The sequence below is a fragment of the Aspergillus aculeatinus genome, assembly GCF_003184765.1.
Source record: "Aspergillus aculeatinus CBS 121060 unplaced genomic scaffold BO66scaffold_59, whole genome shotgun sequence".
NCBI lineage: Eukaryota > Fungi > Ascomycota > Eurotiomycetes > Eurotiales > Aspergillaceae > Aspergillus > Aspergillus aculeatinus.
This window is the reverse complement of record NW_020291528.1, coordinates 179,706-202,533: the sequence shown is the minus strand read 5'-3', so window position 1 is coordinate 202,533 and position 22,828 is coordinate 179,706. Positions and strand designations below refer to the sequence as shown.

Sequence of the window (22,828 nt, the reverse complement as noted above, 5' to 3'; positions counted from 1 at the left end):
TACTGCACCCACTCACTGCACATATTATTGTGTTGGTGTGCGCCATCCAATTGAGAGAACATAATCCCCATCCACATTGGTCACCCTCAAACGAACACAATCGCACAATGAAGATCCTCACCAAGGAAGAAGAAGATGCTCACTACCGGTAAGCTTCCCCCCTTTCCCTTCAATTCAATCCCCCAACCCCTTCGAAAGTCCCCAACCCCTCCAAAAACCCCCCAATCCCCCCCAAATTCTCACCACCACTAACACACCCCGTCCCTCCAGCTCCGTCCTCAAAGGCGGTACCATCGGCGGCGTGCTCGGCCTGATCGGCGGCGTGGCGGGCGTGCTGGCGTTCAGCAAGCGCAGCGCGACGATCCGGAACCTGACGCTGCCGATGAAGTCGTTCCTGGTGACGTCGTCGGGGACGTTCGTGGGCATCATCGCGGCGGACCACGCGTCGCGCGACTTCGAGGCGTCGCGGAACGCGAGCCAGGTGTGGTACAAGGACCGCAACGAGCGGCTGCGGCAGGAGGAGCTGGCCTCGCTCTCCACCGTGGACCGGATCACCGCCTGGGCCAAGCGCGAGAAGTACAAGATCGTCGGCGCCACCTGGGTCGCGTCCATGGTCGGCAGCTTCGCCATGGTCAACCGCAACAAGTTCCTGAGCAGCAGCCAGAAGATCGTGCAGGCGCGTGTGTACGCCCAGGGCCTGACGCTGGCGGTGCTCGTCGCCAGTGCGGCGTTTGAGATCCAGGACCAGCGGCGCGGGAAGGGGTTGTTGGATAAGGCGAAGGCCGAGAAGGAGCAGGCGGCGAAGCAGGAGAGTAAGAGTGGGAGTGAGCCCGCGGGTGATCGTGAGGAGACGGGCGATCTGTGGAAGGATATGGTTGCGGCGGAGGAGGAGCGGTTGAAGCGCAAGAAGCAGAGTCTCTACGAGCATGATTATTTGGAGGGACATGCCAAGGCGGAGGAGAAGAAGGGTCGGCCTGAAAAGAAGGAGCAGACCAAGGAGGAGGAGGGGGAGAAGAAGGAGTAGATGCTTTTTTGGTTGCTTGATAGACTTGGAGTGGTCTGCGGGTTTGGACCACTCTGCTTTCTTTTTTTCTTTTTCTTTTTACTTTTGCCTTCTTCGTCGAAAAGATTTGGGTGCGAGGTATCACGCTTTCTTAATGCATGCTCATGAGTGTCTATATCATCAATGTACAACATCTCTCTGGACTTGTGAATATACGGGCTTTTGTATCCAGATGTAGGATGGGCGGGTCGAGAGGTCTTTGTTCAGGGTTTAGGACTTCTCTATCCACGAGTATAACTACCGAGTTACCAAATATGGACCTTGACGAATGACTCTATACTTCTGCTCGCACTCTAGATATTACAAAGGGACACAAACATGCAAAAGATGTAGTTACTCAGGAACCTGGTTATGAGCCAGGTCAACTCAATCTCAATCACATTAAAATACACTCGGTCCAGACTCATAGACTCATGCATCCAACCCTGAGGCAATGCCCCACATGACATCATAAGCATACACACATCACGTCAAGCACATTAAGCAATTAAGCAATTAAGCAACCGTCTTCTCGGATTCCCCGGAATTCTGCCCCACCCACTGTGACTCCTCCAGATTATTCAGCTCATCCTCCTCCTTGTCCAGCTTCAGGTTGCTGAGGTAGAACAGGTTCCCTCCGATGAACGCCAGCACCGCCACGAACCCATAGTTCCAGATCAACAACGGGTCCGTCGACAGCGCCGTCAAGCCCTGCTGGATAGCCGAGGAGATGGCATTCATAAAAAGATATAACGACGAGACTGTTCGACAGATTAGCATGACATGAACAACGTCTTCAAAGTGGCATAGCAGCTTACCTAATGACTTCATGTTCTTCGGCGCCTTGGTGTAGGCGTACTCGTACCCCGTGATCGAGGTGAAGATCTCCGAGAACGCGATCAGCACGTACGGCACCGTCTGCACCCACACGTTGATCGGCGCCGCCTCGTCGCAGGTGCTCGGATGGTCGCCGCAGGGGCTCAGCTTGTAGATGTAGTACTGCGTCACGGCCGCCGCGATCATCGAGGCTGCTGCCAGCAGGTACCCCACGTAGATGCGCTTAATCGGCGTGAAGTTGATGCCCATCTTGCGCAGGCCCGGGTACACGAACTGGTCCATGATCGGGATGAAGATGATCAGGGCCAGCGGGTCCAGGTTGTTGATGATGTCGTTGGGCACCCCGTGAAGCTGCATCGTGGCCGCCTGCGAGGTCAAGTTGTTGGTCATCTGGCCGTATGCCAACCCTGATGATCTTTGTTAGCGGTGGTCAGGTTGAACAGAAGGAGATGAGCACTCACAGTAGAGAGGGTACCATGCGAAAACCGCGCAGGCCTTGACGGCACGGCGTACTTCGTCCACCCATTGATCGTCAAAGGTCATCCAGTGAGGCTTGTTCTCTACCTGGCTGGGCTTGACGCCGTCCCAGAACTCGGTGGACTGGCATCGCTTGAAGCTGTGTTACTGTTAGTCATGACTCCTCCAACACACAGACACAAGAGTACTCACAAGACGACAGGGTTCCAGGTCCACTGCCTCTTCAACGCAAGTCCCCACAGCTTGAATGCCTTCGCCGCGACAGACCCTGTCGGAGGTGTCACATGGTACTTGTTACGGCAGGCGAACAATACCAGGGGACAGAATCCGAACATGATGGTCGGTAGCAGGTAGGCCAGCCAGTAGCCGACGTACTTCTCAGCGTACACCATGGCCACCGATCCAATCAGCGAACCGACGTTGATCATGAAGTAGAAGTACAAGAAAATGCGGGTGATCGTCTGCGCTGGATCGACAATGACTCGCTCTCCTGTCTTGGGCACGGTCTTGACCCAGAGCTTGGTCTCGCGGTGCTGTTCGGCAATCAGCGGTGAGATGTTCGATTTGAACCCACCCACGCCGATTCCGAAACAGACCAGGCCGACGCAGAAACAGGCAAGGGCGCCGTTGGTATTGGTGATGACCTGGGGAATAGAGGAGATGATGATAATGATATGTCCCAGCATTGCAAAGGCGATGGCGACCTGAATCGTCTTCATCCGGCCCCAGTATTCATCGGCGATCCAAGCACCCAGAATGGGCATAACGTAGCACCAAAAGGTGTTGACTGTATAGTTATGTTAGAGGTATTGAGAGCAGCTGCCGTAGATGCAACTTACAGGTGGTAAGCGCGGTGGATGTTCGTTGACCCTGACCGAGGGCTCCGGACTGCCCACTTCCTCCAGCACCAGTATCCGAACCTGCAGGCAGAGGCTGCTGGATGAAGTTGGTATCTGATAGGATGTTAGCAGCACTCATGGAGACGGCCGGATGCACGTACAGACGGCAGTTGTTCCATAGTAGGAAAACCGCTCGCACAGCTCGACGAATGCAATTGTATAGGCAGTCCACTTCACTTTGCCCGCCACACGACGCAGGCTTTGCTCCTCCTCCACCGTTGGAATCTCGCGGCCATCATCATCATACCTGGTGGCAGTGATTACAGCATCCTCCTTCTCTGGTGTCTGGAGCTCTTTTTGAGGCACGTGCGCTTGGGCGACGTAGACAAGGTCGTCAGGACCGACGGGGTCGCTCATGGTGTCAGATGGTGCAGAGAATCACACCTTACAATGACAGCACAAGTGTAAAAATCTTTTTTCTGCGGATTGAGAACAAGCGAGTGTCCGGACTGGGTTTATATGGGAAACAGATAATAAACCGAGAAGAGAAGGCACTTCGCCCCATTCTGATAAGAGTCGCCTCCCGTCTAGCGGGGCTAGCATTGGGTTCGCGCGCGTGGAGTCGACTATCGGCCGTCCATTCAGACAGACATGGGGGGAATGAAGATAGCCAACAGTTAGCGTCAGGCTCTGGTGGGTACCGTCTTACCCCTGCTTGTTAGCATGGGAATGTCTGCTGGACAGGGAAGGTATCCCATACCTTTCCCAAGCGGCTATAGCGTCTTTCGAGAAATCGATGGCCTGTGGAGGAAAAGGGTGGAACACAGATCATTCCATATGCAGCAGTCAGACGGCGCACGGAACTGCCTATCGAGGAAACATGAATCTCCAATAGACAAACGTCTTCATATGTAGCGTCCTTCCAGAAGCTATTTCTCCCTGATCCGCTCCCTGTTGTGGTGCATGGTATGCGAGCATTTTTCGAGGTTTATGGCTCCTCGCCAACCGATCGTAGGCACCGCAGACCTCTTTGTGTGAACTCTTTGAAGCGACGTGAGTGTCCCACTGATCGCAAAAGACAGCGAATTAGGCACAACCGCTAATCAGACAGCGGGAGAGCTTCAAAGGCGGGTTAAATCTTATGCACTCCGGAGCCCCGATGGAACATTCATGGGATAGTCTTGGCACGGCCCTCTGAGATATGCGACTGGAAGCCTAGAGTACGCAACCAGGGCCATCCGAGGTGATGGTGCCAGAATCCCCGCATTCGCAGGTTCGTTCCTGACTTCCTTGCATAGCCACCAGCTTGCTTTGAAGACCGGGATCAATTCAACCGGCAGCGGGATCATCCCCAATGTCAGACTAACGCATACATTGTGTGCGGTGTCGACCAGAGTATACCGGTGGACTAGTACATGCGACGGTGTATTGCAACAGCCGGACGAGTATCCACTAGGCGGAACGAAGCGAGGCTTTCCCTCCTGAACCATAAGCGAGAAGTGCGTGCAGGATGGCCAATCGGACATGACCAGCTTGTCGATGCAACGTTGACCAGCGGATGGCGTTATCCTGCAGATGAGTAGCATTGTTTCCGGTCAAAGCAGGCCGGCTTGGATAAACAGGAGAGAATGACACCATTGCGACCACTGATAATGCTATATCCGATAGACCAACCAACGTTGACTTGACAGCGGAGGGTGGAGCCAAATTGCAGCCATGGTTGTCGAGTCCGGTCTTGGCAGTGGAGCTTGCTCTGAAGCCAATTTGGAGCGGTTGGCCCAGAAGATTAGAGATAAATCTCTCCGTACCAATTGGTCACCAACCAAGTTCGTGCTGCTGCAACTGATAAGCATCCTTGAAAATCAGGATGAGGCACGCCTGATCTCACTCATGGCGAAAGAGCTGAGATAGCAGGCTCCGGTAGAGTCGCCTCAATGGCAACCGAAGGAATACCGCGCCGTCACGTAGTTCCAGGCAACGATGCTTTGTACTGCGCATCCAGAGTCAGGCGAACGTCTGCCACCACGGAAAGTTCCGAGGCTCTTACGTACTGCGAATATGTCACCATCAGGTACCATCTTCTAGTCATTCCTGCAAACGCGTACATAAGTGAATCACGTGCGGGCGATATTGTCATGAGCAAGCATCGAGGCTCTGACGGGACTAAACAGAATCACTTCTTGAACATGTTTCCAGGGGAAACAAGCTCTATTTTAACAGTTTCCAGAAGCCCATGAGCTGCATCCGCGACCAAGCCTTTTTTACCTCTGTAGGATTGCGGGGACGACAGCTCGTCATTCAACGGCCTCACAATTGGATATTCTACTCCGGTGTAAATCAATCGTTATCACCACAATATGCGCCGATGTCGGACATAAATAAGCTAGGGGTGCATAATGAACGCCATGGAGCGCGGTACTCACTACCATTCGTCATGATCAGGCACCGGTTGGGCCCGTTGAGTCGTAGGGCGTGACCTTTCCTGTTGCTGTTTAGATCGCCGGCTTGGTCCAAATACGTGCGATGGAGGTATGATTGAGATAGCAGGAAAAATGCGGTACACCGGTGAAATGTCACGAACTTCTCAGAACAGAACGTGCTGCTCAACTCAATTGTCGGCTGAGATGAGATTATGCATTATTCGGATTGGTCCTCTTCGGCGGCTTGCATTCCCTCCACCATAGTCCCACCAATAAGCGGCTGGATCGATATGCAGCTCCGGCTGACGGGCTGACACTAACATTAGACGACTTCGCGACTTCGACGATTCGCAAGGCGAGTCAATGATAACATGGTTTCGTGACCAACGAAGAATGACCGTGCCTCCGATCACTGCATTTCTCCAACTGGATGAAGACCGAACAGCCCAACTGATGCAAGCCGCCCAACGCGGCTTGCTCAGCGAGGTACGGTACTTGCTCTATGGAGTCTCTCCGGATGTACGAGATCAAACTGGTCGCACTGCCTTCTTCTGGGCGGCATCCTTTGACCTGGCGCAGGCGAAAACGGCCACTGATCGCGATCGTCCGGGTCAGTTGATGCAATTGCTTCTCGACCGTGGAGCCGATCCTGAACTTGCGGACCTGCACGGCGAGACCGCTTTGCATTGGGCCGTCAAGGCCGGTGACGAGCAGATGGTGGAGCTTCTCCTGCAAAAGGGCGTGCTGTCAGAGGTGGCCGACCTGCGGGGCCGCACACCGTTGTCGCGGGCCGCCGAACGGGGCCATGACAGGATCGTCGCGCTCCTCCTTGACAAGGGTAAAGCAGACCCGGATAGCAAAGATGGGCGAGGGCGGACCGCGCTCTCCTGGGCGGCCGAGAATTGGCATCTCAAAGCCGCGAGCTTGTTGGTCGATTGTGGAGCCAGTGGAGACATTCAAGACCACGAGGGACAGATCCCTCTGTGGTGGTTGGTTAGTAACACGGCCAGAAGAAGTATGCTAGCGCATGGGGTCATATCACCCGACGTTGATTTTCAGAAGTGGCTGACTGTGCTCGGGCCTGGCCCTGGAATCGAGCCCATGACAAAAGCCCGACGCACGTTCCTGGCATGGGCAAGCGAGCGTGGTGATCGAGAACTGGTCCACCATCTCTTAAGAACCACATGGGCAGACCCCAATTCAATTGATCGTTATCGCAAAACGCCCCTCATCTATGCATTGGAATGGAGCCACTATGAAGTGCCCGATACGCTTATGCTGGGCGTAGGGGATGATGTAGACCGAAAGAAGGACATTGTGTCTTTGCCTGTGATGATTCAGGAAGGTCGTGCGCGACTACTGAAACCTTTCCTCGAACGGTACAAGCCCAGTCTAGAAGGAGAGGACGAGTACAGCTCAATTCCCTTGATGAGGATGGCACTCCAGCAGGCCGATAGACCCACCGTGGCTGCTCTCTTGGAGCACAAAGCTCGCATCGACGAATTGGAGAACGGGGACTGGTTCGGCCCTTGTAGTGAAGGGAAACCGACTGTGAACCTGATGCCGTCACGCAATTTTCCTACTCAAGGCCAACATTCGATCCCGGTGATGGACATGACTATCCCAGAAGGTGATCGGGCAGGCCTGATTGCCTTGATGAATCATCGGCTGAACATGCTGGATCTCGACGAGAGTTTGAACTTCGGGGCTTATAGCCGCGGAATCAAGCCCAGTGTAGTTGTTGATCTTGTGGCTCTGCGGGACGGACGCAGAAAGGCCCGCTGGTTAACAGCCGATGTATTGCAGAAAGAGATCAGAGCATTGCCCAAGACAGTCGACGAAACACATCTGATGTAGGTCATTCGTATCCTGTCACTGTCAAGTGTCTCTGTTTTTGACCATTGAGCCCAGGCTCTTCCGAGAGAACTATGTCTGGGAAACGTATTGTCCACTGACAGAAACGCCCAATGAGATGAACTTCTCTCTGGGACATAAAAGTCCCTGCAGGACATTCACATTGTTTATTCGACTGGATATAAAGATAGGGGACTTGCTCACAGATGACGATGACGAGAAGGGCACGGTCCGAATTGTCGAATGGGCAATGCTGGAGGCACCACCGAAAGCAATTCACTACTATAGTAATCTGCCTTATGGTTGGATACCACAGAATGACCTTGAACTAGTGCAACTGTTCATGCAGACTTGGCGAGAGGACTGGTTAATGATCTGCCGAGAGGCCAGGAGGTATCTCGGACGACTGGTAAGCTTTGTCAATATGTTCGGTGGCGGCTAGTACTGATAACCGCAGCGCACGCATCAGTTGTCTGCGCGGGGAAAAGATGATCGACTCATTGATTCCATAGCCAAGCACATGCAGCGATGGACTCACGTTCAGGGATTGCTGGCGGAGCAGCTAAACCAAGTCCGAGACTTTGTCACCCAGTATCAGCGGTTCAGCGAGACGCGCAAATTCACCGAGCAGATGCAGAATATGATCTCCGAGCTCGAACGGGATATATCAGGACAGATCGATAAGCTGGAGCAGACGGTCCGCGACCTGCTTCAGATTGTGAGAAACTCCAGTCTCATCTTCGCTGTATTGTCCGCTGATATGTACAGGAATTTGCATGGGTGTCGATTAACGAAGCACATCGATCGACTAGTTTGGCAACTAGTATGAAACGACTTAGTTGGATCACGGTAGGATGTCATCTGCAGAGTACCTATATAGCACTGACAAGCTGTATCCTCGCAGTTTATCTTTCTTCCATTGACTTTCGCCTCTGTGAGCATTCCCTCTGTGGCAGTGAAGAACATTTTACTCACCTTGTCTAGAGCTTATTCGGTATGATAGTGGATATCCTGGAAGATAACCCATCCTGGCGTTGGTACCCTCTTATTGGGGGCGTGCTACTGCTTCTGTCCGTCGCCAGCTGGGTGTTTTTCAAGTTCATCAATGTGAGTCTCACGCTGCAGGTTCTCGCCGACAACCACTGACCAACGACTAGGTGGAACAATGGTTGGAGCGTAGAGTTGAGGATGTGGCTCGCAGAACAGGCCGCTCGAACAAGGATCCTTTGTTGGTATAATAGAGACCTATTGTATTGAAGGAAGCCCAAGGAAGAGACGAAGTTCGTTTTCAGACGTCAGCCGCGATCTGAGGTTGATGCTAAAGAGACGTAAACTAAGAAGGTTGGCTCCGCATCCTTCCCACTGCGAGCAAACAGCACAAACAGAGGTGATGGATCAGATCAATCGAGAGACCGTTGGATTCATCCATCATTCCTTCTTCCACTTCACAGCACCAGAGCCTATGATACACATGCATCAAGCGTGGTATAACAAACACGTGCTCGTCCAAGAATCTGGCCAGTTTATGCTTACTACCACACAGACGACTTGCCCATCCAGAATTCACTTCAGTTGAGCACCTTTCAATGCAATCCTTGTCATTCTACTCTAGCCATCGCTAACTGCGTCTACTCGAATGTCCAGACCAGTTTGGCTGACAGCTTTAGACAGTCCCCTTCAGGGCTTCTTCTTCTCGAAACGGTTGAAGGGAGACTTGTTTGGCACGAGCATAAGCCACATTAAATATGTCGTCCCCGGCGGAAAATATCCCCAATGAGAGGGCATGAGGGTCAACATCCAAACTAGTCAGAGGCAACATTCTCCGTGAAGGGAGAAGCGATCATTCAATTGGATTCTTACTTGCAGCTAGGGAAGAGACCTGAGAGCGAAAGACACAATCACTCTCCAGTCATCGAATGAAGACTGCTATAACCTACACGGACATATCAGGGAGATTGGAGACATGATCTGAGACTGAAGAACACCCACGAAACGCTGGAAGTGCTCAGCTACCCAGATCTCAGCTTCAAACTGCCTGGATGCTTCTAATTACTGAACTTCAGCAGGCTTTGCATGACAACAACACTTCGAAGAACAAATTCAAGAACGCACTGCAGAATACACTGAAGAAGGCATTGGAGCTCCTCAAGACAGTTTCAAAGACCTGTGATCTGCTGTTTACGGACGGACGGGTAGCAGCGTGCATTGGCACTAAACACGCTCGAGGAAGCCGACACAGACGAAATCATGAGTATCTGACGGATTGATGGCCTGTATACAGATGATTTGACTGATTTCAACCTGCTTCACGCACAAAGTTTAATATTAAGATCATTCCGCAGCCTGTGATGATCAGATGGCCTGCCTGCTCTTGCACTATTTGACCGCCGGGCAATCTGAACATATATCATGATCACACACCGCACATCGTGGCTGGGTTTCATGCTTCGGGCCATCATCACATTGGCACTACACCATAGATCAGTTCGCTTCGAATAATAAGTTGATGTGCGCGGGACTATTCTCCAGAACATACGCAGAAATACAAGTAAGGGCAACCGAAGACTGGCAACAGGTTGTCACCATAAGCGACAAGCTGCTGACCCACCTGATCGGTTGACGCTAGTCGTGGAACAATGGTTGGGGAACTTGAGTTCCTCTGTCGCTGAGGTGATGCAAGGCTAGCAGCCATCGTAATCCTAGAGTCTTCACACATAGCGATTGGTGGCATTGCAAAAAGTACAAAGTTTGAGAGAAGGCATAGAAGAGGGACAAGTTGAGTCTTTTGCGTGGGCGGTAATGCGGGGGAATGAGCCGATTACCTACAAGCCCCGCATCACCTTATTCGACCAAACCTCTCAACCTATCTCTAGGCCAGATCAAAGACTTCAACATCCAAGTTTCAACAGAAGCAGGCTATGCTAGCTCACGATGACTATAGACCTGCATAGATTTGCGCTTCATCGATTGAGATGGCAGCTGCCCAGTCTCTTTTGGATGAAGTACATGAGGGACTACCAGTGAGGCCGGCTGACACCAATCTCTATACGCTTGGATCGATCAGCAACCATAACGTTGTCCTCGTTTGCTTGTCAAGTTGCATTTACGGTATCGCCTCCGCAGCCGTAATATCAATCGGCTGCCGACTACCTAGCTTCTGCTCGGTTCAGTTTGTGTTGATGGTCGGCATTGGAGAAGGGACAAGGAACAGAAAGCGATGGAGATGTACCAGCGAGCACATCCAGGCTACGAGAGGAACCTGGATCACGATCACGTCAAGACTCGCGAGACGCGGAGAAAGTAAGCCTTCTATCCTCGTCCTCGAGGCCCAGCAAGCGAAAAGTGATGATTGAGTTCTTCCGTGGACGTATATGATAGCCCTATCTGGTCTCCTTCTAGCTCTTACTATGGACGAGTTCCACGACAGTTTTCAGCCCCATGAATATTGCCGCACTTTCGGTCCACCGAGATGATGCGCATATGATATCCAAGCTGGTTTGATCCTCTCTGCCCCACTGTCGCTGGGAGAATCAGGCATGTTAGACCGATTGGACCGATAGGAAGGCGATGAGGGGGCTATGAGCGCAACGGACCGCAATAACTGGCCAAAGGGACTTCAGACCGGGTGCCAGTGTTCTCAAGCATTCATAGCATATGTGCGCACACGAGCAACCATTACCCAGCATACCCACGCGCAAATCCTAAACAGTCCGCACTGGAGCTTAGCCCCCATTCGCTCAGGCACCCAAAACATACCCCTCGGTCCCCTCATCCTCCCTCTCCACCCGAATCTCATCCCACTCCACCCCCTCCAGCACGGCGACTCGAACCGGCACGACATCCAAGTTCCGCCTGACCAGCTCCTGCTTCTCGGGCGACAGCCTCGTCACCACCGCCGCGGGGGGTCCATGCAGATGCATGTAGAGCTGCACGCCGCAGACGCCGCAGAAGCGATGGCCGGTGAATTGCCGGCCAAAACGATACTCCCGGAGCTGGGTGCGGGGATCCTCAATCGCCACGGCGGACTTGGCCGGGTAGATGCAGACATTCGCGTTCTTGGACTCGTCAATTCTAGCAAAATCAATCGAGTGGGGAGGGGGGGGAATGACTAACCCGCTGGCAGAGACTGCAATTATCCTCCTTGACTTGGACGTGGCGGAGAGGCGGGCTCGTCACGGTGATCTCGATCGCACCGCAATGACAGCCTCCCCGGTATACCTTCAAGGCGTCGGGGGTGGTCGGTTGCGGTTCGGTGACCGGCGATGGTTGCGGTTTTTCAGGAGCGGGTGGCAATCTGCGCCCGAGCTTGGCTTTAAGCATGGTTTATACACTGTTCTGTTGAGGAATTGGCGCCTTACGTGGTCACGGAGAGATGGAACGGATTCACGTCCAGCAATGCTCTTGCCTACTAGGGGATCGTCTTAGCGATACTTAAACATACTGACAGTTTGCAGATTGCAGGGGAAAGGATCGGAAGCCTCACGCTGACACCTAGACCAGCCTGACCGGAGACGATAAGGTGGTTGCGGACTGTGATTTGGGTGCCGCATGTAGCACAGAACTAGAACAGACGTTAACGCAGGAAGTGGACAAAGTCAAAAGCACTAGGGTCACGAATCTATATCCCTCGCAGATAATTGGGCGTACCTCATGCTTCCCCTTCTGCGTCTTGTATCTGGCTAGGGTATCGCGCCCCCTGGTGAACTTCAGCTCATTGTCTTCGGCGAAGATCCATGGACAGCCTGTTTTCGCACAGAGTCTACACGGACATGCGAAAGTCGTCTGAAATGGTCTGGCGAGATGGATCTCGAAGCGCACGGCACCGCAATGGCAGTTGCCTGGATATGTGGTTGGTTCGTCTTGAGCCATGGTATCTGAGGATTGAGCTTCCGAGACGAGCCTGAACGAAATAGAGATTAGAGGTGAGGGGATCACGAAAGACGCAGGCGCTTATAACTTAAATAGAGACAGTCCAACGCCTTATCGTTTATCGCCGAGCTGAGAGCCATTTATAGGACCGGTCGACCGGTCTTACATCCGACGATGACAAGGGTTCGAGTGGTGAGATGGAAGGGGGGGATCCGATCCCGGTAGATATCGCATTGATGTGGGATGCATCTGGAACATCGAGACGGAGTAATTAGCAGAGATATATGCGCGAAGCTCAATTCACTTGAATCTGATAGAGTCGAGGTCGAAGTCCAAGTTCTATAGCCTTTTACTTCCGATACGGATGTTGGGACTGGAGCATGTGCTCGTCGGGAACAACCGTCTAATTGACTAGCGTATGTCAATCTAGTGACATACCGAACACATATGTACATTCAGAACAACCATTGCGCTTGTTCTCTTCAAACTTCAAGCATACATGCGCTACTCCCATTCACAGCGATCACACCTGCTCTCTTTTCGCTAGGTAACTGCCTACACCCCAATTTGTGAGTATGATACCCTGCACAAGTACTATTAACACGGCCTGTGTGAGAGGAAACGTATGTGTATTAATTAAAGAGACTACGGCTATGTGGCTGTTCCTCCAAGAGGTAGCAAGATCTGAGGTCATATAACCCCGGATATTTATTACACCCCCTATAAACAAAAAGATTGCTACTAAGTTATATACAAAAGAAAAAGACGTAAGATTACTTATATTTCTAAAACAGAAAATAAATAAAGTATAAAGTATAAATATAGAAATATTAGATAAGATCTACCATACTAAGCTGTTTTATAAAATAAGAATAAATAAGATATTTAAAAAACTTCGTAAGACTATCGGCTGCTTAATTTATTATACTAATATAAATAAACTTAATATTCTTAGCATATACTTTATACTGTATAAAATACTATTTAATAAATATATATTTAGTTTTTATATAGAATTCCGGATTTTTAGCTAGAGTAATAATAGATTAATTATCAGCACGAATTATAGTAGGTTTAATTATTAGTACAAATATAGTTTTAATATATTAAATATCTAACTTAATAAATAGAAGTTAAAACTAAAAAAGTCTTTAGATTATAACAGTCTAAGTAATATACTTATTTTTTATAAAAAAAGTATAATAACGGTCTGCTTTTTTAAATTCTAAAAAACAGACCTGTTAGTAAGATAAAAAATATAACCGAAAGTTAATATAATATTAAAAATATAAAGAGCGGTTTAATTAATATTATAATAGCTAACAAAACCAAAATCTTTATATTTATAAAAAAATAATAGTTTAACAAGTCTATAAAATAGCATCAGACAAGATTTATAACTTAAAAATAAGACTTATTAGAATTTACTATAAAAAATAATAACTTACTAATTATATATATAATATTAGAGTATATATTAAATATAGTTTATATTAAAGCACTATTATATTTCTAATATAATTTAATATTATCCGGCTAGGCTGTTTCTATATACTTAGACAAAAGATTTTTATAGTTAAAAAATATAAAAGACACTTTATATATTAATATACTAAAATATTTTAAACAGTTTTTAATATATAACTTCTACAAAAAATATATACTGTTATTAATTTATATAATATTAATACTAAAAAAGCAAATATAGAAACTGTTATTAATAAACTTAATAAAACTATCTAGTAGATTCTTAAAAATATTAATTATAAAGATATCTAATACTAAAAAAAGAATATTATTAATATATATAAGTATATAAAAATCTTTTCCGATAAATATAAAATAATTTATATAAAAATATTTAAAACTATTTATAATAAGAAAATTATAAAGTATATTATATTATTTATATAGTATCTACTTTAATCTGTATAATAATTTAATAAGTATATTATATATACTGTTCTCTTAAAAGCCTTTCGATAATTTAATATATATTAATTTATATAATTCGGCGTTAGAAAAGACTATAATAATATTAAAACTATATAACACCTAACTAAATATAATTATAAAAATAATAAAAATCTTAAAACTCATATTTTTTATTATAGTAATATAAATCTCGCCTATCTAATAATTCTTATTAGTATATTAGCAGAATCTTTTAATAATAAAATAAATTTTATATATATTATTATACTTAATCTTTTATATCTATTTAAAAAACAGAAGTCGGAATTTATAAAAATATAGAATAATATAGAAAATATCTTATTTAATCTATTACTATATTTTTTAGTAAATAATATTATACTATTTAAAGACTTTAACATAGGTTATAGTATTAGTATAACTAATAGAAATATAGCCGATATCCTATAATATTAATTTTTTTATAATAAAAAAATCTTTTATAATCTAAAAATAGATCTACAGGCGGCTGTATAACTGTAGTATTAAAAAATAAGATATAAATAAAATAATTATTAATAAAAAGATTAAATAAAATATTAATATAGAGATCCAGATTATTATTAATATCAATAATATAAGATTATAACAACTTAAATAGAGTATAAGACGGCTTTTATATATAACTTAAATAATATAACAGTTGCTGAGTTATAGTTTCTGTAACTAAAAATACTAAAAATAAGTTATTAGTAGCTGGATGGTCTACAACCATCAACTTATTATTAGAATTATTATTTTTAATAGTTAAAAATAATATATTAAATATATTAAATGATACTTTATATATAGTATTATTAGTAATATTTAATAAAAATAATATACCGGTTTATTTATATTTAATAAACTAGTTAGAATCCGTATTACTATTTTTTAATCTAAAACTGAAATACTAGAAAACTTTATTTATAATAGCTTCTAGTATTAAAAAAATATATTAAATAAAAACTAATAGTATATATCTTTTTAAACAGTTTTTTTATTAAAAGTACCGCCGCATACGGAATTAAAATTATATATAAATATAATAGTTAGTATTTATAAAATCAGTTTTTTATTAAAAATAATATTATATATATATATAATTTAATATATCTTAATATTATATATCTTATAGACTAATTTAAAGTAGTTTATAAAATAGTTTTTCTATATATAATTTTCTAATTTATTATAAGTTTTCTTAAAAATAAGATACTAGCAGCAGCAGCCTAGGACCTGTTAGTAAAAGATATTAGATTATATACTATATAAAACTTTATAAAATATTTTACTAATAAAATTATATATAAACCGGTTCTAAATATAGTTTATAGTAAGAATAATATAGTCTTATAAATAATAAAATAATTAATTATTAGTGTAACGGTGGTCACAATATAGAGGAGGATGATTGTTGTATTATCACTAATCACTAGCTATGCTGGATACAAGTATGACCATTCCATTGGCGGTGTGTTAAGCGGTAACATTCTGCCGTCCTCTACGATATCCCCAGCATCGCCCGTTACAATTAGCTATAATAAAAATATAGAGCTTAATAAAATATCTATTTTTAATTTTAGTAATCAGATTAAAATTAAAATAGTAATATAAAACCGGATTTTAAATAATATTCTGTTTCTAGCAGTAAATTATAAATAATCAATATTTTAGTATATTATTACTATAAATATATTTAATATCGATATTTAATTAATATTTAAAATAGTTTTATATAATAATAAATTTATTATAAACCTCGCTGCAGTCCTTAAAAAAGCCTAATAATAATAAAAAATATAGTCTATAAAAATAATAAAATAGTAGATACTAGTCTAATTATATATAAACAGCGGGCCGCAGATATTAGTATATATAAAATCTTTAACTTAAAGTCTAAGATTATATAGCTTTATATATAATACTAAAAATATTTAATCTTTTTTATATAAACATAGTTTATAAGATGCCGGTAGAATACTCTTTTTAATATCTATATTAATAATATACTTTAAAAAATTATAGATTTTATACTTAGAGGTATAGGCCGCATAGTAATAAACTAAATAAATTAAAATTAGTAGAAAAACTAACTTTTTAACTATATAAATAATAAGATTAATAAAAAATAAGTAAGTTAAAATATTATAACTATATAAATTATAAATAGTCTTACAGCTTATTATACCGATAATATTTATAAAATATTATTTTTTATTTATAATAATATAGCTAATCTATTTACTATTCTTAATTAAATATATAATTTTTTTTATTATATATAATTAAACATCCAAGCAAGCAAGTTGTTTATAAAAGATAAGATTATTTAATAAGACTAAAATAAACTAGTAATAATTAATATTAAATATATTAGTTAGATTATTATTCTTATTTATAAATTTAATAAATATAATATTATAGCTAATAGTATAAAAGATTTTATTAGTAGCTGTTTTAGTCTAATATATACAAAGTATAAAAATCTAAAAATAATATTTAGAATAGCTTATATTCTCTATAATTCTAGAGTTAAGTATTTACTTATTAGTATAGTTTAGATAGATATTCTTCTAAATTATAACTGTTATATTAAAATAAACTAATATAATAAAAATACTAAATAAATTATAATTAATATTAATAATATTAATAATAGACAGTTTAAACAGTAGTACTATTTTTACTGGTATAAATATTATATTAATATATATACTTATATTCTTTTTTTATCTAAATTTAATAAACACTTACTTAAGAAATAATTCCTATTATATTAATAAAAAATATAAAATATTAAGTTTCTATCTATAATATTGAATTTTTTATATTTAAACTAAATATTAAAATTTAACTATTTTTTATTACAGCTACAGCTATTATTATATTTATAGTTATAGTCTTTATTTTAGCCTCAGCTACTACAATTACTACTATTATAATTAAAAATATTAATAATTAAAATCTTATTAATAATAATATATATAAACAGCTGTAAGAATTAATTCTTCCGAGTATATTTAAATTATATAAATTAGATATAAACTAATAAGAAAATAGCAGCTTTCTTAAGTATTATATACTAATTTATAATAAATAGTTAAAATATAGTAATATTTTAAATTATTATAAAAAACTATAAAAGTTTAGTCTGATTATTTATAATTTTAATATTATACAGCTTATTAAAAACATTGGCAAACTTTATTAAAAATATATCTTAATTAATAGTACTATTATAGTATATAAACATTTATTTATTATATAAGTAAATAATAGTTGTAAAGTTAGAGATCTTATAAATTTTTTAAAAAAATCTGTATACCTCAACTGCTATATTATAGTTTTAGAATTATATTACAGAACTGGGCTCGTATATAATATTAAGAATAATAAAAACTAAATAGTTTAATTAATTTTATTTTTAGATATTTATATTATATATATTTAGAAGAATACAGTTCTTTTTTCTGGCTTTAGTAATATTATATTAAATATTTACTTAAATAAACAGATTTCTACTCTCTATTACTCGAACTATAAGAACTTAAACAACTTATTCTTTAAAATTAAAATAAAAAACTAGTTTCTTAAAAATAGTATAGTTATCTTAAAATAATTTCCAAGTATTTAGATTTTTAGACTTAAAATAGTTATATAAATTATATTATTATATCAGTTAGTTAAACTAATCTTTCAACTTTAATATAGTTTTAAAAATATTAATATTAAACAGATTTTTTAATAATATTATAATATAATATATAGCCACACCGCTTGCGTAATAGAAGTATATAGTTAGTTAATCCGGTAAATTAATAGATATTAGATTTAGATATTAAGCCGGCTAAAACACCTTAAAAGCTTCTTTATCTCTTTAAATATATAAAATATTAAACAAAGATGTACAAAGCTGTTAATATCGTGAATATTAATATATATAAGAAGATTCTTAATAAAAATAATAAAAAAGAATAAATTTAACGAGAAACGTAGCTACAAGAACTTATAACCTGTAAGAGGAAATATATATATATTAATTAAAGAAACTACAGCTATATGACTGTTCCTCCAAGAGGTGGCGAGATCCGAGGTCACGTGACCCCGGATATCTGTCACAGCCTGGCTCAGGCGCCACTACCCAAATACCCAGCGATATACTACTAGGTATTGTTTAACACAAATAAAACTCCATCCAATAACCCACATCAACCCAACCTCAACCTCATAAAACAAGTCCCAGCACGGGGCACATAATCCCCAAACGCCTCACAGACCTCAAACCCCTGGCCAGCATAGAACTCCCTCGCCGCCGTAAACGAGCCGTCGGTCCCCGTCTCCAGACTCAACCACACATACCCCCTCCTCCGCGCCTCGCGAATGATATGCTGCACGAGCGCGCGCGCCACACCCTTGCGGAGATGTGCCGCCGCCGTGCGCATGGACTTGATCTCGCCCGCCGTCGGGGAGAGCTCTTTGAGCGCGCCGCATCCCAGCAGATCCGGGCCGTGCCAGGCCGTATACATGGAGATGGCGGGTTGCTGGAGGGCCGTGAGGTCGAGGACGTAGCAGGACTCGGCGGGCGATTTGCGTTGGAGGTCGGCGATGTGGAGGGCCAGGAGGGCGCGGGTCTCCGGGTGGGAGAGGTCGTCGAGTTTGATGAGCATGATGGGACGGAAATGCAGGAGCTGGCTGGCTTGGATGAGATGCAAGAAGGGGCTTTTGTAGATGAAAGGTCGTGGCATGAATGATTGATTGATAAGGTAGTCAGGTCAGCTTGACGGGTGAGTCATACCGCTTTTGGCGTGAGAATAAACTTTGATACTATCATGGTATAATCAACAAGAGATCTCTTATCTTCTATTTACAGTATCAGTGGATACACATATTAAGGGTACAGGCTTCGGAACAAGAAGCTTTTTGTATGTTCAGCATAGCACTACCAGTCTCAATGTCTCACACAACAACAGCAGTCTTGATCCTTGTGTTGGATTTCTCTTTGAGTTGATTTTATCTAACTCGGAATATTTCCCAGTATGGCCCTCTCACTCCCAAGTTCTATGGGCAACTGTCTCTCGGATTTCACCTCGGCCAGCACAAAACACTAGATCTAGTCTCTTCGAGAAAATGAATTTCGGAACACTATTACAGTAGAGCTGTTGAGTCTTATACCGCTGAAGACGTTGCTATCGGAGTTTTTTTTCTCATTCTTATTGACTTCCTGATCAAAGTTCTTTAGGGTCTCTCCGCTGAGTTCCTTAGCTGAGATACTCATGGAGAGTAATTAGGTACAAGATCCTCTACTCATTACCTCTGTTGTATTTATCACTGAGAAAAGTCGGTTCGAGGGAAAGCCATCAACAACCGAAAGTTCTAAGACAATTGATACTCCCCACGACAGTAGAGTCACCCCCTTCAATTGCTGGGGGTTGATCCGAAAAATTCATTATCGCATAGACCGTGTAACGCAGAGCAGCTCATGATCAATCTTTACACATAAGGATCCTCACAAGAAGGGCTCTAAGCAAAATCTTGTAATTCGGAATCTATTCTGCCCAGCGAATCTACCCAGCGAAGCAAACGCAAAGTATAAGCATACAAAGCTACCCACTTAAATGCAACAAATGGCACCGAGCCTGGGCGGTCCATTGGTCATCAGTATTTGGAGCGAACACTGCCGTAGCCCACCCCGTTGAATTCCAGCTCGAACAACAGAGAAGCAGATGTAGGAATCATGACTAGATCGTAATAAACCTCATAATACTCGACGCCCTTGGAATTGCACTTCTTAACAAAGAGATCCCTAGGAATCCGGCTGAGATCTGCTTCAACGGTGCATAGCCGCATGGTCTCTGTGGCTGGTAAGTAAAAAAAGACTAATGTTTACTAGTGCGACACTCACGATTGCTCATGGCTGGGGCTCTGTCACTGTCGGAGAACAAAAGGTCGACCTTCACACACAGCCCGTGTTCTGAACTTGCTTCCAGTAGACGGCAAAATGACACTCTGACCGGTTTGTTCTCCGATACAACCGAGGACTGGACCGATTAGCCCGCTTGAGTCTGTGAATGAAGATGCCAAGGAACGAATACCTTCTCAATATACCAATGCATACAATTATGGACCTCATACTCCTCCTTCAAGTGGCACCATACCATATCGTTGGGATCGTGTTGGCCCGCGACATAAGGGCTCCGACATCTGACGCCGTAAGGGCGGCGGACAACGCGACTTTCTACCTGGTTACCGTCGAGTCCTCGATGTACAGCACCGCTATATGGCCATCAGCTTGCGACCCTGGCTGAATATAGAGAAGGAAAAACGAACCATACTACTGCTGACCATCTGTGTCACCGAGTTAGCCATTGTCCTTCCGGAAGTGTGGATAGACTTACGCGTCAGGTGGCTGCATTACAAGCACACTAGGGTTGGCTTCTTGTAAGCGATGGAAAAGGAACATAGAGGCACCAAAACCCCCAACAAGGATGATCGCTGATGGAGAAATTGTCAGCACTACCTTAAGTCATTTTGTTGCCGAGACCTCGATAACCTTTGGGTAGAGTTTCTTCTCTTTAATGCCCTCAATCTGTTCTGCAACAAGAGATTCCACCTCTTTGACAATGGGTTCAAAAATACTTGTTACATCGTCACTAAGACCGGTCAAAACATGTTTCAATGTCGCTCTTTTGAGCCAGGTTTATGGTATATCCACAGACCTGGTAAGATAAAGAAACCCATCTTCAATCGATGCTAGGCGATCATCAAGCGCTCCTGGAACTGGAATAAAATAGTCAACGTCTTCGAAGTCCTCGTCGTACTTCCCTGCGAAGTTGGGCTTGACTCGATCTTGCCAATAGTGTAATGCAGCGTCCTTTGCTTTATCGGATAATGCAGCGTAACCTGTGGGTCCCAGTCTTTCCTCGAGCATCCTTTCGAAGCTTTCATCCAATAACGTCGACCCGCAGATACGGCCTAGAAATTATCAGATGCCACTGTAACGTCACTTAGTGAAGACTCGGCTTACCTGCTCCCTTTACAATCTCCCTCACGGCAAGCGGTTTCAAAGCTCGAATCTGGTATGAGATAAGATCCTAGTACATGATTAGCCATCGCTGTGGCGGAGTTAATGCTTCAAATAAACTCACCACTGTGCCACCGCCGGCATCACAAACAACAAACATATCATTTTTCTGTAGACCGTCAGTCGTCACGTTATAGTCACACTCGCCTGGAATGCAGCATACAGCAATCTAGTTAGCTTGGATGGTGCGTAATGAGTAAAGGGCAGCAGCCTCGGGCTCCGACACGAGCGAGACGTCCTGAGGGGAGATTCCTGCCTTCAGAGCGGCGCGCAAGGTGCAATTTTTGGCCTTGTCAGACCAAACAGCTGGTACAGTGAGAATGTAACGGAGATTCATAGCACTCGCAGCTATCCCCAGACGACGCTCCAGGACGCCCTGGGCGTATCCGACAAGGTATCTCAAGTAGTCCGCTGTCACATGGACGGCATCCTTGTCAAGAATAGCGAGCAATTTCTTCGAGCAGAGGGACGGTGGGTAGGTTGTCTCCTGTTCCTCATCGAGAAGGAGCTTGAGGCCTCTGAAGGCTTCCATGAATGGGCCAACTTGATAGCCCCAGCGGGTGGTTCGAGCTCCATAGGATATGGTTGAGGGTACTTTCATTGAGGTTCCTTTTTGAGCTCTTAGCATAGTCTCTCGGTTGATACAGCTGCGGGGGTTGACGTACTGTTGCCTCCACCAGGCCAGGTGGACAACACCTCGATGTCATCGGCTGATCCTTTGAAAGCCCAAGCAATCCTACCCTCCACGTAAGAATGCATACTATAGGAGGGTTCCATGCATGTGTTATACTCACCCGCTGAAGGTTGTCCCGAAATCCAGCCCAACGACAATCGAAGGTCCTTGCGCCATCTTGCTGCTGTATTTCGGGTAAGTGGATATAGGAACAAGTGAAAGCTTGAGCTGGAGGTGGGAAGAAGAGAATGACTAGACACAAAAAGGCCTGTATTTCTTATAGGCATGATGAAGGCTGTAGCGATCCGTTCCGAGAGCAGTCGCAAGCATGACAAGAGGATCACATCCTCTGATATACTATGATACGCGCGGATTGCGTCAGTTGGCGGATTTGCTGGAGTTGGTGAGTCGAAAATTCTGTGATGGCCATTCCAGAGACTCCTCCTGCCACTCTCAACCTTCCTCATAGCAAAACCCAAGTGTAGCACACCCACCCTCTACAGAAACAATGTTCCAGTTTCTTCTTTCAAGTGGTGGGCCAGTACCAGATCCGGCAACCAAGCCAGAAGACACATGTGTGATGAATCAAATGCTGGCAGAATCAAAGCCAGTCGAGGAATTGGGCGATGAAACGGCGCCAGCGCATCCGGTGAGTGATGTTCAAACCATCCGCCTGCTCCGTCACCACGCTAAGCGAAGTTCAGAATATAACACGCTTTCCTTTCTGGCTCTCAGAGGAGGATGTCAAGCGGCGAATGATAGCCAAGCAGAAAGCCGATT

The 22,828-nt window shown here is 43.6% G+C and overlaps 7 protein-coding genes across 7 annotated transcripts; 2 read left to right on the top strand and 5 right to left on the bottom strand.

Moving 5' to 3' along the window:
• Positions 1-36: 36 nt before the first annotated feature.
• Positions 37-1,439, top strand: BO66DRAFT_395270 (HIG1 domain-containing protein). The gene is made up of 2 exons (XM_025648179.1): positions 37-148; positions 271-1,439. Exons 1-2 carry the CDS (start codon positions 108-110, stop codon positions 1,022-1,024), a joined length of 795 nt encoding a protein of 264 aa, XP_025499543.1. The 5' UTR covers positions 37-107; the 3' UTR covers positions 1,025-1,439.
• Positions 1,404-3,796, bottom strand: BO66DRAFT_395269 (putative MFS peptide transporter). Its single transcript, XM_025648178.1, has 6 exons — positions 3,357-3,796; positions 3,196-3,309; positions 2,549-3,143; positions 2,341-2,495; positions 1,861-2,286; positions 1,404-1,803 (listed from the first exon to the last, which is right to left on the bottom strand). Exons 1-6 carry the CDS (start codon positions 3,610-3,612, stop codon positions 1,559-1,561), a joined length of 1,791 nt encoding a protein of 596 aa, XP_025499542.1. The 5' UTR covers positions 3,613-3,796; the 3' UTR covers positions 1,404-1,558.
• A 6,066-nt stretch (positions 3,797-9,862) lies between these two features.
• Positions 9,863-10,285, bottom strand: BO66DRAFT_199849 (uncharacterized protein). The gene has a single exon (XM_025642515.1). The coding sequence runs from the start codon at positions 10,198-10,200 to the stop codon at positions 9,988-9,990; it is 213 nt and encodes a 70-aa protein (XP_025499541.1). The 5' UTR covers positions 10,201-10,285; the 3' UTR covers positions 9,863-9,987.
• A 135-nt stretch (positions 10,286-10,420) lies between these two features.
• Positions 10,421-10,669, top strand: BO66DRAFT_297956 (uncharacterized protein; the record flags this gene model as incomplete). Its single annotated transcript, XM_025643205.1, has 1 exon — positions 10,421-10,669. A coding segment is annotated over one exon (249 nt), but the record flags the coding sequence as incomplete, so codon positions are not given.
• Positions 10,670-11,206: 537 nt separating this feature from the next.
• BO66DRAFT_414953 (GFA family protein) lies at positions 11,207-12,338 on the bottom strand (the record flags this gene model as incomplete). Its single annotated transcript, XM_025649508.1, has 5 exons — positions 11,207-11,524; positions 11,583-11,763; positions 11,828-11,874; positions 11,953-12,030; positions 12,117-12,338. The coding sequence occupies 5 exons, from the start codon at positions 12,336-12,338 to the stop codon at positions 11,207-11,209; spliced, it is 846 nt and encodes a 281-aa protein (XP_025499539.1).
• Positions 12,339-18,344: 6,006 nt separating this feature from the next.
• BO66DRAFT_395259 (GNAT family N-acetyltransferase) lies at positions 18,345-19,029 on the bottom strand. The gene has a single exon (XM_025648177.1). It carries the CDS (start codon positions 18,959-18,961, stop codon positions 18,503-18,505), a length of 459 nt encoding a protein of 152 aa, XP_025499538.1. The 5' UTR covers positions 18,962-19,029; the 3' UTR covers positions 18,345-18,502.
• A 920-nt stretch (positions 19,030-19,949) lies between these two features.
• On the bottom strand, positions 19,950-22,610 carry BO66DRAFT_461446 (Hsp70 family protein; the record flags this gene model as incomplete). Its single annotated transcript, XM_025652341.1, has 11 exons — positions 22,170-22,610; positions 22,041-22,111; positions 21,602-21,984; positions 21,440-21,484; positions 21,319-21,385; positions 21,011-21,266; positions 20,845-20,944; positions 20,690-20,811; positions 20,387-20,567; positions 20,197-20,332; positions 19,950-20,146 (listed from the first exon to the last, which is right to left on the bottom strand). The coding sequence occupies exons 1-11, from the start codon at positions 22,223-22,225 to the stop codon at positions 19,950-19,952; spliced, it is 1,614 nt and encodes a 537-aa protein (XP_025499537.1). The 5' UTR covers positions 22,226-22,610.
• Between the last annotated feature and the right edge of the window lie 218 nt (positions 22,611-22,828).

Excerpts from the sequence above, each read along its gene's own strand:
- BO66DRAFT_199849 (XM_025642515.1), bottom strand. The coding sequence starts at position 10,200 with ATGCCACCAATCGCTATGTGTGAAGACTCTAGGATTACGATGGCTGCT.
- BO66DRAFT_395259 (XM_025648177.1), bottom strand. The coding sequence starts at position 18,961 with ATGCTCATCAAACTCGACGACCTCTCCCACCCGGAGACCCGCGCCCTC.
- BO66DRAFT_395269 (XM_025648178.1), bottom strand. The coding sequence starts at position 3,612 with ATGAGCGACCCCGTCGGTCCTGACGACCTTGTCTACGTCGCCCAAGCG. Across the intron at positions 3,144-3,195 it reads ATCCACCGCGCTTACCACCT|TCAACACCTTTTGGTGCTAC; the intron begins GTAAGTTGCATC and ends ATAACTATACAG. Across the intron at positions 2,496-2,548 it reads ACCTGGAACCCTGTCGTCTT|CTTCAAGCGATGCCAGTCCA; the intron begins GTGAGTACTCTT and ends ACAGTAACACAG.
- BO66DRAFT_395270 (XM_025648179.1), top strand. The coding sequence starts at position 108 with ATGAAGATCCTCACCAAGGAAGAAGAAGATGCTCACTACCG. Across the intron at positions 149-270 it reads GAAGAAGATGCTCACTACCG|CTCCGTCCTCAAAGGCGGTA; the intron begins GTAAGCTTCCCC and ends CCGTCCCTCCAG.